Here is an 18,229-nt window from a genome sequence, read left to right on the forward strand (position 1 = left end):
GCGCGTGCACACACACACACACACACACACACACACGCACAGGCTACACGCACGCGCCCACGCACTATAGACGTGGTTTAAAAGCAGCTGCACAGTTGATGCGCCGTTCCTTTTACACAACTTGTTGAGGTGCATGCAGCTCTGTCTTCACATCACGTGAAAGAGTGGAAACATTAATTTAGCGTGGCTGGAACGCAATACCTACTGTAGAAAAAACATAGTGCTTTCCTTGGCATTCGGGACATGTCAGCCACACACCACGGACACAACAATGACTCACTTTTGGCTGAGATGTTGGCTGAGCGGCTCAACGTTTCCCAGCCGGGAAGCAACAGGTCCAACAGACTCTTCAGCCTGGACTTTGATGAAGGAATGCTGGCAGACTGGTACTCCATGGCCGTTAAGAAGCGCTACGACGGGGACTCTCAGAACGGGACGATCATCAAAGCTCTCCTGGTCGCCGCTTACTCCATCATCATCATCATCTCGTTGTTTGGGAACACTCTGGTGTGCCACGTGGTCGTCAAAAACAAGCGCGTCCAGCAGTCCGTTACCAGCCTGTTCATAGTCAACCTGGCCGTGGCTGATATCTTCATCACCGTCCTGAACACGCCGTTCACTTTGGTGAGACCACTTGAACCACTTGAACCCCATAATATGGGTAACCGGAGTCCCTCAGGGCACAATACTAGTGTATTTTCTGTTTTATGTTATTGTGGGGAAAGCTTTCGCTGAAAATAGCAGATCGACAAGCTCACAACATCATGCCTTGCATTGTGAGCTTGTCGATCTGCTATTTTCAGCGAAAGCTTTCCCCACAATACAGATACTGGGGTTTAAGTGGTCAACAAACCAGGTTGACTTCGTGATGAATAAACAAGGTTTTCTATTTATAATAACGGTAGGGTAATAGGCCTAAAGTAATATTTTTTGATTAAAAGGAAGGTTTTTGTTTAAAAGTTGAAGCTCATATTCCAAAAGGCTAATCATTGTTCAGTTGCAGCCAGGGGTCTCCCCATCTCTCCAGCTCCTTGATATTTGGTTGCCCATTAATCAGCTTAAATGTTATAGTGTCCAGTAGCCTATATTTTGTCTGCTAATTTATTTGTGTCATCACTCAATATTTCACTTGCTAATCCTGTATCCTGAGGTCTCTGTCCTGATTGGATAACATTATCCCGACCATAAAATGCATTTTCTCTGACACTAGGAGACCGTGTACTGTAGGCTACTGAACAAGCACTCTAATGCTTAGGCTACTATCAGAATAGAGCTATTTAACAGTTAGTTAGTTAGTTAGTTAGTTAGTTAGTTAGTTAGTTTATATGGAAAATTCACCTTTATGTAAATAATGGTCTATGTTTAATATGATATATTTTCCTATATAGGCCTACAGCTTATAGCCTACGTTTTCTCAGAACTCAGATGGATAAACACTCGGTAGAATTTTACATTAACCAATTGGTTTAAACCAATAAATCAATTTATCTGCAAGTATTTTAGCAATTTGAGTAGGCCTATTGCAAATATTAAATATTTATTGTATTATATAACATTTCAAGTAGGCATAACATGCCTAATTAGAGTTCTCCTCTTTTTTCCTCGATCTCTATTTCTAGAATGTTAATATTTGCGCGGGCGCGTGTGTGTCCAGGTCCGCTTTGTGCACAGTACCTGGGTGTTTGGAAGAGGCATGTGTCACATCAGTCGCTTCGTGCAGTATTGCTCCCTGCACGTCTCGACTCTGACGCTCACCGCCATAGCACTCGACCGGCGGCAGGTATGGCTATTTATAGTTTCCATATGAATGAAACAAACCAGTGGTTCTCAAACTTTTTAATGTCAAGAAACCACAAATTAATAGCCTATACGTATTTGGCCGCGGACCTCCATCAGAAAATATTTTCTGGACCCCCCCCCCCCCCCCCCCTCCTCCCATACATGATTTGTGTTGCAAAACCCCCTGAAGGACCCATGGGGAACCCCACTTTGAGAACCACTGAAATAAACAAAGGACATAATCTCTCAGAGATTATGTCCTTTGTTTATAACCCAGAGATAATCTCTGTAAACTAAAATAAACCACTTGTCAGTCCACAGATAAACGGTGAAAACGTGGTGTTAAGAACCATGGACAGCACCAGAGTTGGAAAACGTGTGGGGTAATAAACCCTCCATGTGTCAAAGACATGCAGCAGCACACAACACTGCAGATGTTCTTGAAACTTGATTAGTGATGAATGATTAATTAGTGCACCATGTGAGCTCATCTGCATTCTGCTCTCTTCCTGTTTTTCTTTCTTGCTCGCTCACCCTCGCCCTCTCTCTCTCTCTCTCTCTCTCTCTGACATTTAGCTGTTTTCTACAGCACCTGCATTAACTTTGTATGTGCCTGTTCTATTTTTCCCCACAAACTCTCCCTATTGCATAAAACAAACGTGTTTTGCTCCTTAACTCAGCAGACCAAATGCTTTTCGAGGGTGATACTGTGGACTTCCTTGCAATTTAATGTGATTTACATAAAACATTAAGCAAAAGATAACAGTACATTTGGTACCTACTGTAAAAGACAGTGTTTGTCTTTCTGCTCCTAAAACAAACCTTTAGCACTTTTATTGATCTTTCATTCTTTTAATTTTAGTTAATACAATTTTATTTATGACCTATACTACAAACAAGAACTCAGGTTATTGTCTCAGCTAGGCCGAAAGGCGTGGCCGAGACTATGTTTTGCCCTCTGTCAGTCCGTGTCCGTCCGTCCGTCTGTGGACAGCTAATCTCCGGCACCATTGGTCCGATCGACGTGAAACTGTGCACACACACTCCCTGGAAGCCAGAGCAGAACCACTGGCCCAGATTTTTCACCCAGATCACCCCGATCGGTACACAGTATCTCTACAGTCATCGTGATCAGGAAAAATCTGTCAGATTGTACACATTCCATCCTGATTGGCTAAAATTGGCTTCCAAAGTTTGCAGGAGTGGTCTGTTTTGAACAAAATGCCTCAAATCATGACGGCGTGAAACTATGCAGCATATTCCCACTATAGGCCAAGGTAGACTACATTTTCCGAGCCAACCTCATGGTAGCCTCGGAAACCCAGGCTTTTTTTTTTGTTACAAAAGAAAAAAAGCCTGGGGGAGCGATGCAGGAACGATGGTCTTGGACCTTGTTATCTCCTAACCAATCAGAGTGCAGAGGGGCGTCGCTCTAAATTTGGTGACGTCAGCGTGCTCCGTGCACAGGCCGAGGGGGGGAGGGGAGGGGAGGCGGGGACATAGATTGGTGAAGCAATAGGAAGCCACGCACAAATCCAGGCGGCTGTGTTTGGGTCCGCCCTTCAAGACCATGGATTGAGCTCGTAGCCTCAGGCTAACCTCATGGTGGGGGAAAGGAGATCAACCAAGAGAACAAAAAAAACTAAACAGGTTATCTACATATTTGCACATGGTACCTGAGATAAGATATAAAGGTGCGTGAGCATAGCAGCAGATGTATACTGTGCATGATATATTTATGGACGTTAGTTGAGGTGCTAGAAAAACACACAATAAAAAGGACAAAAATCAGTGCGTTGTACATTAAACATTGATTAAGGTGCAAAATGTCAGTGCGTGTCGACAGCATAATCCACATTGACACTGGTATAGCCAGTACAGTCGCTGCTGAGCCTTTTTCCTCACGTGTGTGGTGTGTGTCTCCCATTTGAGCTCCTCCTCGATGTGAACTCGCTGACCCTTTCCACTGCAGCGCCATCGATGAGGATGGGCGCATGATCTCTCCGCGGCCACCTGAAGTCCACGATCAGCTCCTTGGTCTTGTCGACGTTAAGGGGGAGGTTGTACTCCCGGCACCAGAGTGCCAGTGAGTTCATCTCATCTCTATAGTCAGACTTGTCATTGTTGACGATTCGACCTATCACTGTCGTGTTGTCCGCGTACTTTATGATGGTGTTGGAGTCATGTGTGGCTGTGCAGTCATAATGTGTACAGGGAGTAGAGGAGAGGGCTCAGCAAGCATCCCTGGGGTGCTCCAGTGTTGAGGGTCAGGGGGTCAGATGTTATGCTGCCCATTCTAACCACCTGATGTCGGTTGGACAGGAAGGCAATAGCGTCATCGATGGATCTGTTTTTGCAGCATGCAAACTGCCACGGGTCCAGCGAGGCAGGTAGTGTGGAGCAGATGCATTCCCTCTCCAGTCATTCAGGCATGTCACTTTGGCCTTTTTGGGAATGGGCACAATGGTTGACATTTTGAACCCATCTATAGTCATCTGATCAAGATGGATCTGTCCAATCTTTCATATTCCATCCTGAGATTGACATCTAAAGTTTGCAGGAGTGGCTCGTTTTGAACACAGCGTCTGATTGCCGTGAAACTTTACACGCACATTCCCACTAGGCCGAGGAAGAAATGCCACCCTTTTCAAATTGGCCTATTATAGCGCCACCAGCAGGCCGATTTTTGCTAAACACATTTTTTTATATTGCTCCTACAGATTTTGTCCAAACATCACCAAATCGGTAGCCTACACATTATCTCTATAGTCATGTGATCAAGACGGATCTGTCCGATCTGAACTTTTTCTAGTTGTGTTTTGTTTCACTTTTAGAAGATATCTTAGACTAATCAAGTTAAGGCTTGTCATCTGTGTATGGCTGCTGACAATTTTTTCTAAAATGTGAAATTAGTTTTGATTAGAGAGCTTTTGCTTTGCAGTCCAAATCAAAGATTGTGGAAAATGATTTAATTGCATTTATCTGCGTACATAATTAACTGTTCAAAGTCCCTTTTAATGCCTTTGAATCCTGCTGCAAAAAATCTAATTCTTCCTTCTCTGCCAATCACTTTGGAAAATAATGGTTTTAATTATTTGGGGCGGTTAAGAGGTGCACGCACATCCAAACATTTAAATATTTGGGAACATTAATCAGACTTGGTCTCCCTGATATATACAGTTAAAGATAATTACAATTTGGCATGGACAAATATTAAAACAGACCTAATCAAAAGACGAGAAGGGAATAATCCTTTCTGCTTCAACAGCAGAAATTACCATTCTCAAAAGCTGAGTTTGATCTGGGTATTGTTTTGAACAGAGTATGGGCTGCAATGTTTTATGATATTTGTTGTAACCAGGGCACTTAGACCCGGAACAGAATACCAGTCTACGCCACCCTGGGAGTATCACCCAGAGAATACAATAGAATGCACATTGTACATTGAATACCCAACCACAGGTTGATAATAAGGAGGAGCAGAGACGTGTGTTTCCAGTTAAAAAAAGATAATTATTTTATTTATAAGTTAAGGCAGAATAAAATATAATAATGACTTCAGGTGGATATATATGTATATATATGTATATATATATACTCTGTATAGATGGATGGATGCATGGATGCATGGATGCATGGATGCATGGATGCATGGATGGATGGATTGTTGAGTGCACATATAGCGTTGCGGGTATTTTCCAAATGGCTGCTGTTTTGCTTAACTGTTAATGGTTTTGACCCCCGGTGGGAAGATATTTCAGTCTGTTTTGATGTGAGCTACTGGTGGATAATCTATTTGTATTTTATTTTATTCAGTTTATTTTTGTTACCCACCACCACACTTTTTCTCTTTTCCTTTTGTGCTTTTTTGCTGGTTGTGAACCCCTTATGTACTGCTGTATATTTCTATGCATAAAATCAATCAATAATTGTAAAATAATAATAATAATACATTTCGACCATGATTAGATTACTAACTGATTCTTCATTAATGACTCATTAGACAATTAGTAAATGTATTTTGTTGACATCTATCGACATTACATAACATGACATACATGATTACCTCCACCTGTTTGTCAGCAACAGCATCAGCAACAGCAAGATATCTTGAGCAGTTATTAATACATTTTTACAAACCTTGAATGTTACCAAAGGGAACCTTGTAGTGTGTCATCGCATACACCTCATACAAAAACTAATAGAATACGCACACCACTTGGTTGAAGTGCTGGGTTGGAAAGCACCATGAAGAAAATAATAAACCCACACACTCATCTGCTCCAATGTAATTTAATGACAAAGTTTCGAGCCAAGGCCAAGGCTCAATGTAGAAGAGCCTTAGCTCGAAACTTTGTCATTAAATTACATTGGAGCAGATGATTGTGTGGGTTTATTATTTTCTTCATCGCATACGCCTCAACCTGCTGATACAAATGCTGTCTATCTATGAATACTTCTATAAATGCAGAATGGCCAAAAGCAGGCGAAGGTGAAGCACCACAACAGCACCTTATACAAATCTGTGCTCTAGGTCAGTGGTTCTCAACCTTTTCAGGCCGTGACCCCCCAAAATAATCATATTTGAACTGGGGACCCCCCACCCTGTCAAGCACTTGGAAAAAAGGAGTTGAGGCATTACATTTAGTTTGACTCAGTTCCACAGATAAATATTGTGAAAATAGCCTCGCAACGTGAGGCGTTGTGCAACTTGTACTGTAGATCGGCTATTTTCTAAATTGTTTCTTCTGTTGTTTGACCAGTTTTTAGTTTGTTGTTGATTACTACTTATTTTTTCCTTTTTTTTTGTATTAAAAAGGTCTTAAAAGTCCTTAAATTGTCACTTCAATGTCATCTGGGGACCCCTCCAAATCACGTGGCGACCCACAGGTTGAGAACCACTGCTCTAGGTGATGTTCTATATTTCTCTTCCTGTTTGTAGAATGGTTTGAAAACCAAACATAAGGGGAGATGATGGAAGATTATTAGAGGTCCTTGAAGGATAACACATTGACCCAATGTGTGTGTGTGTGTGTGTGTGTGTGTGTGTGTGTGTGTGTGTGTGTGTGTGTGTGTGTGCGTGTGCGTGTGCGTGCGCGTGCGTGCGTGCACATGCGCGTGTGTGTGTGTGTGTTTGTAGGTGATTTTACATCCATTAAGACCACGCATGTCTCCAGCTCAAGGTGCTGTTTGGGTAGCTGTCATCTGGATCATGGCCAGCTGCTTTTCTCTCCCACATGCCATCTTCCAAAAACTCCTCACCTTCACATACAGGTGTGACATACATACTGTATACTATGCATGCATGCACGCACACGCACACACGCATGTTATTAATTGGTTAATGAATCACTTAAGTCTAGTGGGAAGAAGGTTTTATCGTGCACCCCCCGGAAATATACTATTAATCAGTGTTTCTAGATTGGAAAAGAATTGTAGAAAATGATGAGCTATGTTAATGCCCCATGTAGCATTTATATGCAAATTAGTGCTACCATTATCGAATAATCTATTTTCAATACAAATCAGCCAATATTGCAGTTAACTGAACAAATAAGTGTCTAGACTTATGTTTTGAGGGTCAAGGATCACAATTAACTATTCTTAAAGTGATCACATGTACCTGTGGCATGCTGGTGTGCAAATGAGTGTAATACTACTTGTATAATGTATTAGGGGCTGTGTACAGCGTCCACAGAAACCGTATTTTTTTTGTTTGTTTTCTAAAGATGTTTTGGGGGGCTTTTATGCCTTTATCGAAATGGGGAGTGACATGCAGCAAAGGTCATCGGGAACGGGATTCAAACCCGTGACACGCTGTCAGGCTGGCATTGCAGCCTATAGGGTGCCTGGACCGCCACGCTGCGGCCCAGGCCAGAAACCGTTTTTTGAGCTGCCAGGGCTTTTATACCCAGTGTATATGCTATAGAAAAGATGCGCCGGAGCCCTCCTCTTCCCAGAGCTGAGCATCACATGTCAGCTCTCTCAGCATCCAGCATTTTTTTGGCAGAGAGACCTGGGTGCCTCAAGAAGTAAATAGTTGAACTTTTCAAGTTCAACTATTATACAACTTTTCAACTTTGCCCCAACCAACCTCACCTTCCTGAGGGTTGGAGTGAACAAGCGGAGGCGTCGTGCTCAATGCATCTGTAAGAGCTCTGGACATGATATCCAAAACGCTCAGCTGCTCAAAAAATGCTTTCTGTGGACACGGCCCCTTAGGCATCCTCTTTTCCAGAATACATTTACATTAACTGTTTTATTATGCAATACTATGATTATGCCATACTTTCTCTTGACCAGCAAGGAGAAGGAGCGCAGTCTGTGCGTTCCAGACTTTCCCGAACCATCAGATGTCTACTGGCAGTACATCGACCTCCTGACCTTCATCCTGCTCTACCTTCTGCCACTCATCATCATCAGCGCAGCCTACACTACAGTAGCCCGACGCCTGTGGCGGACCAACGCCATTGGCGACATCACCACGGCCCAGTATGCCAACCAGAGACGAAAGCGCAGGCGGACCTTGACCATGCTGCTCCTGGTGGTGGCGGTGTTTGCCGTTTGCTGGTTCCCCCTCAATTGTTACGTGGTGCTACTATCTAGTCAGGCGATTCGTTCCTCCAATGCCCTCTACTTCTGCTTTCACTGGCTGGCTATGAGCTCCACGTGCTATAACCCATTCATCTACTGCTATCTTAACCCTGCCTTCCTCCAGGAGCTCAGGCTGCTGCTCGGCGTGTGCAGGAGGAAGCGCCAGGTCAGGGCAGCGGTAGAACCGGAGCGTTGCGCTGCGCCCGCTCCCTGCCAGCGAGCGGCCTGGCCCGACAGCCACGACACAGCCAGGCAGAGTCATGCGTCCTCCTCTCACCCCAGCCAGGCCTCCTCACATCCTAGCCATGCTTCGTCCAATCAGTCCCACAACCTGAAAGATGCACGTGTTTTATTCACTGCCGGGCAGGCGTTGTCAGGCAGAAGTGACATTCTTGCAGTGGAGCCCATTGTGGCTGTGAGGTGACTGGAAAGAAAATCTCCCCTAAACAGTAAAATCTTGAGTGTTAATTTTACTCTGAGCGTGTACAAATGTACACCTTTCAGGTCCATTTGGCTACATTACAGGGTCAGAGTTTACAGTATTACAGTGATACAGTGATAATACAAGGACATCTTTTATTTGACTAAAAGGTGGCTTTTTGACTGGGTTTTATTAGAATTGGTTTTCATCTCCCTTATACAATACACATTAGAAGGACAATTTCAGTCCCCAAAACCAAGGACTTGTGTTTTCAATGAGACTTAACTGGTTAAAATGGATAATAAAGAAGAAGGACATTCTAGACAAAAAAAAAATCAATCAATCAAAGAAAGCACTGGAGCAACTTGGATGATTGGAGCCTTACAGGTGCAAGGCAAGACCATAGTTCTTCTTTTCTTCTTTAAAAAAACAACAACCTTGAAGTTACAATGGGTTTATTTAATTATTATGTATATAAAAAGCACTTTGTAACTTGTTTTTGAAAGGTGTTATATAAATAAAGTTATAATTATTATATATAATTATGTAGGAAGGGGCTGATAAAATGAATAATAAATATTCAATCTAGCAACTTAAAAACTGTTTGGGGTGCCCAAATAGATCCCAGAAGTGTTTTAAAGTGAAATGCCCCTTTAAGCATTTAGAAATGTACATTGAATAACTGCACCACATGTCTGTGACAGCCTCTCTTTACAAATTGTTTTCCTTTACAATCACAGCACATGTTTACCTGTGAGGCTAGACCTATAGTGCACAATGCGATCTCAATCAGCCGCACAGTTTGGACTGGACTGAATTGTTCATGTACTAACCTGCAGGGCAATCCTCCCATTCACAATCCTTTTCCTTCTTTGTATGACTCGCCAAATTCCGTACATTCAACTCCTGTGAACTTTTGCTCCACAGAGTTGCATAAGTGTACAAAAAGGGGGAGATTCAAAAGGAAAGAAAATCTTGTGTGGTAAAGTTTGTGGGTACTATTTGACATAAAAGTTGGCCTTGCACGCTGTTCTTGCACATGCACTTAGATCAATATCTATGTCTAGATCAATAACTTAGACCAAAGGTATGTTTGAATTCCTCAGTATACCGTTGCTCTGTATTGTTGAGGCTTCTTCTTGTTCTTCTTTTTGCCTTGTATTGATGTACACAACAGCACTTTTTCTTTGCTTTACTCTTTACCTGTAACTCTGTAACCATTAACTGCTGTGCCGCCTCTGGGCGACTGAATTTCCCCCGCGGGATAAATAAAGGTATCTATCTATCTATCTAGAAGTACTATTTTGCTTCATAATACTTTATGACATGCAAAGCACAAATAGAACACTGATTGTAGCTAAAATGTTTGTGATATGCATGCAGGGTTTCGATGTGCAAAACAAAAATAGAGGGTCGAATTTTTTTAATCATTTAAGCCATTTATACTTCTTCATATGACAAAAAGAAAAAATAGCAGATGGACAAGCTAACAATTGTGCGCAAGTAGATCTCCTATTTTAGATATCCTATATTTTCCTATTTTCACGTAAAATAATATTTTTGACAAATTTGCTTAAAATAGGGATATCTGCGTTGATGTGATTAACATACATTTGTAATTGTTAAATTGAGAAATTATCAGAATAAATCAGATGAATGACCAGCAGGTCAGTGTGAAAAGGCGATGAAGACAGGCGCTGCTGAGCCTTCTTCACCACGTGCGTGGTGGAGCTGTGCAGTTGTGTGTATACAGGGAGTAAAGGGGGCTCCTTTGTTGGGAAATATCAAAAGCAGAGGCATGGATTTCCCCTGCCAACCCCCAGCAAATCGAACCCTGTACTTGTTGAATAACATTGTGAAGTGAAACTGACCTGGCCACACCCTCCACTGCTGCTACAACAGTTATTTGCCTGAAAGGGTGATGTGTTCTGCATTCATGCAACCTATTCATATTATTGTGTTTCTCGTAAAAGAATATATATTGTCTAGTTTGGTGTAATTAAAAGATATTTAAGCTTGTGTTAGTGTATAAGCAAAAGATGTGTGCGCCCTGTGCATGTCTGTGCATAAACTGTTGAAAGATAGGCCTACTGAATATTTTGTTATGCTACTATGTTTGCTGTATATGTTGCCTCACTGGAATGGTACGTATACAGTAGGTGTGCCGAATAAAAGTATTTTAAATGATGTTTGCTGGTGCCATTACCAGTATGGAACCACTAAAAAGATGTAATAACTTTCACAATTCACCCCAATCTCCTTGTGTATGTTTGAAATGTTTTGCTTGTCAAATTGTTAAATTCCTTTTTGAATTTTATATGCAAAAAATGTCAGAACATCAAATAAAAGTCACTGCAGGATTGGCAGGATTTGAGCAGCTGTTACTTCACAGCCCACTAAGCATTCAGAAATGTCAATTGAATAGCTATACCACAAGACAGTGTCTTCACAAGTTGTTCGTCACTACAAACAAAACACATGTTTACTACCCCTGTGAGGCTGCTCCTTCAGCGTTCAATGTTACAGTATGTTTCAGCTGCACAGTTTGGACTGAATTATTCCAGTACTTATCGGCAGTCAATTTCTCCCTCTTACCAATCCCTTTCTTTCTTCTTTGTATGACTAGCTAAATGACAGTGAGACACTTAACTTCAACTTTACTGTCACATCAAAGGTTACAGGTGTAAAACAAAGTGGGTAAAATTCTTTGTCGTAAAAGCTCCCATGATAGTCCCATCATTTGCAGTCTTCAGGAAAGGGGAAAATAATGGAGACATACTGTAGCGACAAATATTCCTAATAGAGTGAATTTATAAGGTGCATGTTTTTAAGAAAGAAATGGCAGTGGCACGAGACAGTTAAAGTAGCAGCAGATATAGTAACTGATATAGGGGGCACCGTGCATACAAGAATAGCAATAAAATAGCAACAGGTACAGAAACATAGACCATTGTGCGTATAGTCTCACACGCAGGTGATACATCATTTAGCAGCAGGTATCAGACCTGTCAGTGTGAACAGGCGACAGAGACACAGGCGATGCTGAGCCTTCTTCACCACGTGCGTGGTGGAGCTGTGCATGGCCACACAGTCGTGTGCGTGTACAGGGAGTAAAGAGGACTCAGCGCGCAGCCCTGAGGGGCTCCCGTGTTCAGGGTCAGGGGGTCTGATTCATCACTTGGCAGCGGTTCTTCAGGAAGTCCAGTATCCAGTTACAGTAAGCATGCTCGCGGGTGCAGGCATAGGTCTCTGAGCTTTGTGTCGTACTGCAGGAACTAATTCTGAGCTGTAGTTCACAAACAGCATATTTGTTCTTCCTTCTTTGGTGTGAAGAGCCATGGCAATTGCAGTGGCTCTAAAAGTAAAACGTAGTTTCTACTGGCTGCTTCTGTGCAAAGCTAACCTCAAATCATATTAAAGGTGGTGTGATCGGTAAAAAAAACAAAACGTTTTTACGGTGTGGCTGAGGATGCTGTTTCACAAACTGATCATTTGCTGGTGCCACAACTATCAAACCCGTAGAACAACTGTTTAAGAGAGCCATTAAGGTCTCATACCATCACTGTAGCATTCTGGAAAAACATCACTGTTTGAGTTTTGAACATTTTAGAACTTTCAAATGTGCCTGTTTAATTTACAAATGCCTACATGGACTGGCTCCCTCTCCCCTAAGGGAATGTATTCGTAGGAAGAGGGACACGGGCCATGGCACTATAGGTCAGACTCTATAGGGGGGCAGCGAGGTCCACCATAGACAAAATGTCCTCTCCATCAAAAGTTGTTCGGACTGGAACCGTCTCTTAGTTACCCAAAGGGAAAGCCACACATTTTCAGCCCTCAAAGGACAATTAAAACAGTGGTTGAAAGATAACCAGACATGCGATCACTTATAATATTTTTATAGACTAGACCTACTCTAAATTAAATTCTAATATATGCCTATTGTTGATGTACCTTGAGTGTTGTTTTTAACTTATGTTGTATTGTTGTTATATTGTAATGCCTGTATTGTTTCTTGTTTTTTTGGGGACTACGGATGGAAAGTAGCGTTTGCTAAATCCGGCATATTTACACTTGCTCATGTGTATGTATTACACCTGTCTTGTGTTCATCAATGTGCACTGTCATGATCAAATAAATAAATAAAGTTAAGTAACTGATATTTACATGTACTGTTTGTAAGTGATTCTTAACAGAAAACAAAGCTGTCAAAGGTTTAGAAATGCTGTCCTTGAGCAGATCACAATAGTAGAAGGAATGCCATATTGACAGAGGTCTTTTCACACTTGTATACTCGAGATAGGCTGAAAATAGACGCTTACTGATATCACTGTCAGCCCAGATCAGTAAGTGATATCAGTAAGCGTAGACAGTGATATCAGTGAGCGTCTTTGATTTTCAGCCTATCTCGAGTATACAAGTGTGAAAAGACAATGAACTGATGTATGACAGAGGATGTCATAGGATAGCTGATAATTAGCAGAGATTATGACTCACTTGGTTACGTGATTAACTTCAGGCAGGAGTGGAGGATCTCAAAGCCGTGGAGTTCTCGAAGTCTGTTTACGTGTCTGGGCTCGGCTCGACACAACTTCCCCAGAGCAATGGAAGCGTTCTTTTGTACAGCTGTCCTTTTGGCATCCCCTGCGGCATGGCGCAGCAATGACAACACAATGTCGGTGCCAAGGAGGTCAGTGGCACTTCCCTCCACCTCCAGGCAGTGGCTCAGGCAAAGGGCAGTATTTCCGCACACCACCTCATCACAACTAGAAACCAGCAAGTTGCGCAGGATGGAGAGTCTTTTATCAGACTTCACCAGCTCTTCCCGCGCCAAGTCACTGATGTTGGTGCACACTGTGAGGGTCTTAATGGCGTACTTTGTGGTGGTCACTCCGTCTCTCTTTAGCAGTTTGCGCATGATCCTCACCACACCTCGCTCGACAACATGGTGGACAGCAGCAGGGGATTGTGGGAGGATATTGCTCAGCACACCTGTGGCTCTAGAGATGATTTCTCCATCGCTGTTATTCAACAGGGCCATACACCGACTGCATAGGGAAATGGCATGTTCCTGAATAGCTGGAGAGGTGATAGTTGACACGGTGATCATTAGGCCGAGTAGGGGATAAAGGACGTTGTTGTATTCATAGCCACTGCAGTGGTTCATAGCAACTAGAAAGGCTTCCCAACTGTCTGTACAGTGAGCCAAATTATGTCGGATTACATCGTCACTAGCCAGACAGTTTATTGTCGATATCACTGCTGGAAGGAGATGCTTATTGGCCTTGCTTATATTTCTCAGTATTCTGACAAAAGGGAGACCAACAGTTTGTGAAAACATGTCTCTGATCTGTATGCAAAATCTTTTTTCTGTGGCAAAGTTCTCCAGAATAGTCAGTGCTGTGGTCTGATTGCACTTGTTTGGATTTGAGACGCATACCTTTAGATTTCCGATCAACACGTGCAAATTCAAGTTGTCAATGGCCAGACCTCTTCCATGTGGCGTGTGCGAGTATAAACACAGCAATGCCAGGCATTCAATCTGCACGGCAATGTCCTCTGATGTTAATAAGTCAACAACAGACTGGCTGGAAACTGAGCATGTCAATAACATCTTCTGGTTTTCATCATTTCCATTGCAAACCACCTTCCATAATCTCAGCACCAACACACACAACTCATTGGCATATGGGTCCTTTGATCTCTGTAACAGACAACTCCTCACCGTGTCATTGTTGCTGATGATACTGAAGCCTTCATTCAGTCTGAACAGGGTTTGGCCAGTGCAGTCAGTAATGGCTTGTGACAGAAGTTCCACCCCTCCACAGTAGTAAAGAGGGATCTGCTCAGACCTCGACAGCTTCTCCAGCAACAGCGGCACTGTTAGGGTATTCTCTTCTCTTTTAGCAAACTCTACTCTCGCATCCCTCTCCTGCTTCTCTCTCTCCTCATCCATAGCCGCCTGGGTTAGGTATTCTCTCATCATCTTCTCCCTCGCAGGTTCAATTTCCACAATCTTTTCATAACAGTTTCTGCACTCTGCATAGTTTTTCAGTGCCAGATATGCTTTGCCCATGTGTAGATAAGCTTTGATGCACCTTTCATTACACTTCAGGGCCCATTCACAGTCACTGATGGCCTCCTTATACCTGCCCAGCTTGATGAAGGCCTGTGCTCGGTTAGTGTACAGTGGCTGCATATCCCTTAGCTCTGCCAATCCTTCGCTGTAATACTTCACAGCAGTTTCATAGTCGTCTCTTGCATAAGCTTCATTACCCTTGTCCTTAAGTACATTTGCTTTGTCCCGCTGTGCTTTTCTCCTCTTCTTCCTGTCTTCTGCATTTCTCTCTATGATCTTCATGAATTGTTCTGGACTCGCACTTTGAGCCTCATGGAAAGTCTCTGAAGCATGGTTTGTGTTGATCTTTGTCCTGTTGATTTTTGTCCTGCATGGTTCATCTGCTTCCAAAGTAGCAATATAATGATCTGCTTTCTGCGGAGCCTCAGGGTCAGAAGAGTTCAGATCTTTCACCAGTTCACTTACTTTATCAACCTTCTTCAAAAAACTCTCGAAATCTTCATCAGTCTCACTTATTTTATCAACCTTCTTCAAAAAACTTTCGAAATAATCCATTACGTTTCTTCCTCGAAGAACTTTCTTAATCAATCTATTTAATCCCAAACAATCCCTTAACTAAATAAAGAAATAAAGCTTTTTTAGTATTCTCTCTATTTTAATCCTTTATGACTCCTCTGTATTTCAACAGCACAATTTATAACCATGGCAATGAATGCCAAAAATTGATGACGTCAGCTGGCTGTAAACATTATGGGTTATGTGACCTACTGCAGACCATTACTGTATACAAAATGCACAGTATTTTTTAAACTTGTTTCATTTGTGGATGACAAATAAATCAAAGGCACTACTTAGGACAGGTTTAGTGCACCGAGCTGTGTGGCTGGGAGGAGAGATTTGGTTACAACTGTGCTCTGTACATTAACCACTTAAGCCTTTATTTTATTATTTCAAAATGTTTCAATAATTGTCTACTCTCATCTATGGTCATGAAATGTGGGTCATGACCGAAAATAGAAAAAAAACATCAAGGAACGGTGGCTGGCATCTCCTTTAGGGATACGGTAAGATAGGGTGTGAAGCTCATCTAGTTGGATGGTGGTTCAGGCATCTAATACGGTAGTGTTCAGCATAATGTCCAGGTGGAAGGAGACCATGGGGAAGACCAAGGACCAGATAGGGGGATTATATCCCCCTGGAACACCTCAGGACCCCCCAGTTAGAACTACCCGTGTATGTGGCCCAGGAAAGGGAAGTCTGGGTTCTTTACTGGAACTGTTACTAATAAATACATAAATGATATATTTTATTTGTAACACACTTTATATTTGACACCCATCTAAAAGTGCTACATGGCAAACAATTAAATTAATTAAATTCAGATCAATGGTAAACTATACACAACTAAGAAAAGGTGTAAGTTTAAAAGAGCCACAAATCCGACCACTATGCACAGATATGGTCATGTTTATATACGTATGGAACCGACCGACTTCACACTCAGCGCGCGCATCGGCAAGGACTCGAGGGAGTGCGGTGCCTGCCGCCGAGTTGTTCGGATCTGCGTTGTCCAGAACCGCCGAGGGGAAGCATGTAGCTGTAGAGTGTGAAGGGGAGGGGCCGAGGACGGAACCTTGGGGGACACACAGGTGACAGGCTGTGTCCGGGAATTAGCACCGGCTGTTCTGTCCGTGAGGTAGGATTATGAAGCAGTTGAGTTGAGTGCAGAGTCGGAAAGTCCTATGGTGGAATGCAGACGGTCGAGGAGGATGTTGTGATCGACTGTGTCGAAGGCTGCCGACAAATCCAGGAGGATGAGGATAGGGGGGGAGCCAGCATCAGCCTCCATCAAAAGGTCATTAGTGACCCTGACGTGTGCTGTGGGCTGAGCGGAATCCTGACTCAACTTCTTGAAGAGGTTATGGTGAAGCAACTACTTTTTCCAGCACCTTGGAAAGGAATGGTAGGTTGGAGATTGGCAAGAACTTTCAGGTCAAGGGTGGGCTTTTTCAGAAAGGGTTTTTAAATCAGGTGGAACATGGCTGGCTTGGAGGGAATAGTTTATGGCTGTGGTGATGAGGGGACTTAGTTATGTGAGTTTTACCAGAGCTGTGGGAAAGGGGTCCAGGGTGCATGTGGATGGTTTCATCTTGCTGGTGATGTGTCCTCAACCTCTTGCTGTGAGATGTTGGCCGAGCGGAGAGGCTGGGAGATCCCTGACTGTGGGACGGCAATCAGAACAGGTGGAGTGGAGGAGTCAGAGAGAACAGAACGGATGGTATCTACCATTGACCTGAAAGAGTCAAGGAGGCTGTTGCACTGATCCTCTGTGTTGTTACTATGATTGGGTGATTGTGGTTTGAAGAAGTTATTTATGCTGGAGAAAAGCTGCTTGGAGTTAGCGGAACTGTGAACATGATTCATTTCCCCCCACCTATAGGAAAGTCATATGACGACGTGCTGGTGTTCTGTCAGTTTGATTAACGTCATTGATGGCATCATGCAATGACATCACAATGTCGACATTACAACTTTGACAAATAAACCAAACATAAGAATGCATGTGGGTCATTCAGCCATTGCCTACAATGGAGAGCTGTACATATTTGGTGGAGACTAACAATCAACCTTCAAACCATGGGAATGGTACAGCGTTCAAGGATGTATATTACATGGTGTAATAATCCTCTTTGGAGGATATAAAACATGCAAAGACCTTTGCATCTTAGACTTAAGTCCTAGTCTGGGCAAGTTATGTAAAGTCCACTACAAAACAAAGAAAACTCACTGGCACAGATTCATAACCACAGATTACTTGAACACATCCATAATGCTCTTCTGTATTTTGCAGTGGAACCATTAACACTCTTTTTTTTGGTATACCTGCACCAAAGTAGCACCTTTTGATTGCAGGTTGTGATCAATAATGAGACAAACTAATGAGTTTGAAGTTCCAATTTATAATTTCAGCTGTTGTTTAACAATAAAAGGCGAGTCAGGCGACACACTTCTATAATAATAAATCATATTCTAACAGTCCAGTTGATATGCTATTTGGCATTCAAGGAGATGTTTTTTAAATTGGGATTAAGGTTGAGAACCACTGATGTAGAACATGTTTTCTGTCTTCAGTGATCTGATTTCACTTGTTTGTTTGGCTAGCTTAGACTACTATTATAGATAAATATAATTGAGTGAAGTAACTCATATTTGTCTCCGCCAGAGGTGGAGAGTATGTTTTCGTTCTTGTCCTTCCGTGTGTCCCCCCGTCTCAGCCAAGCTAACATTGGTCAAGCTTCGGGTGACACGTGACAATATGTTGTCACCAATGCTTTTGATTGGCTAGCGAGACGCAT

The 18,229-nt window shown here is 42.6% G+C and overlaps 2 protein-coding genes across 2 annotated transcripts; one reads left to right on the forward strand and one right to left on the reverse strand.

The window, feature by feature from the left end:
* Positions 1 to 243: 243 nt before the first annotated feature.
* LOC308094985 (G-protein coupled receptor 83-like) lies at positions 244 to 8,797 on the forward strand (the record flags this gene model as incomplete). The annotated part of the gene is made up of 4 exons (XM_080441821.1): positions 244 to 624; positions 1,655 to 1,780; positions 6,920 to 7,053; positions 8,083 to 8,797. 4 exons carry the CDS (start codon positions 244 to 246, stop codon positions 8,795 to 8,797), a joined length of 1,356 nt encoding a protein of 451 aa, XP_080297947.1.
* A 4,498-nt stretch (positions 8,798 to 13,295) lies between these two features.
* Positions 13,296 to 15,428, reverse strand: LOC308094993 (tetratricopeptide repeat protein 12-like; the record flags this gene model as incomplete). Its single annotated transcript, XM_080441833.1, has 1 exon — positions 13,296 to 15,428. The coding sequence occupies one exon, from the start codon at positions 15,426 to 15,428 to the stop codon at positions 13,296 to 13,298; it is 2,133 nt and encodes a 710-aa protein (XP_080297959.1).
* Between the last annotated feature and the right edge of the window lie 2,801 nt (positions 15,429 to 18,229).

This window comes from Gymnoscopelus braueri (assembly GCF_963280865.1).
Source record: "Gymnoscopelus braueri genome assembly, chromosome: 2".
Lineage (NCBI taxonomy): Eukaryota > Metazoa > Chordata > Actinopteri > Myctophiformes > Myctophidae > Gymnoscopelus > Gymnoscopelus braueri.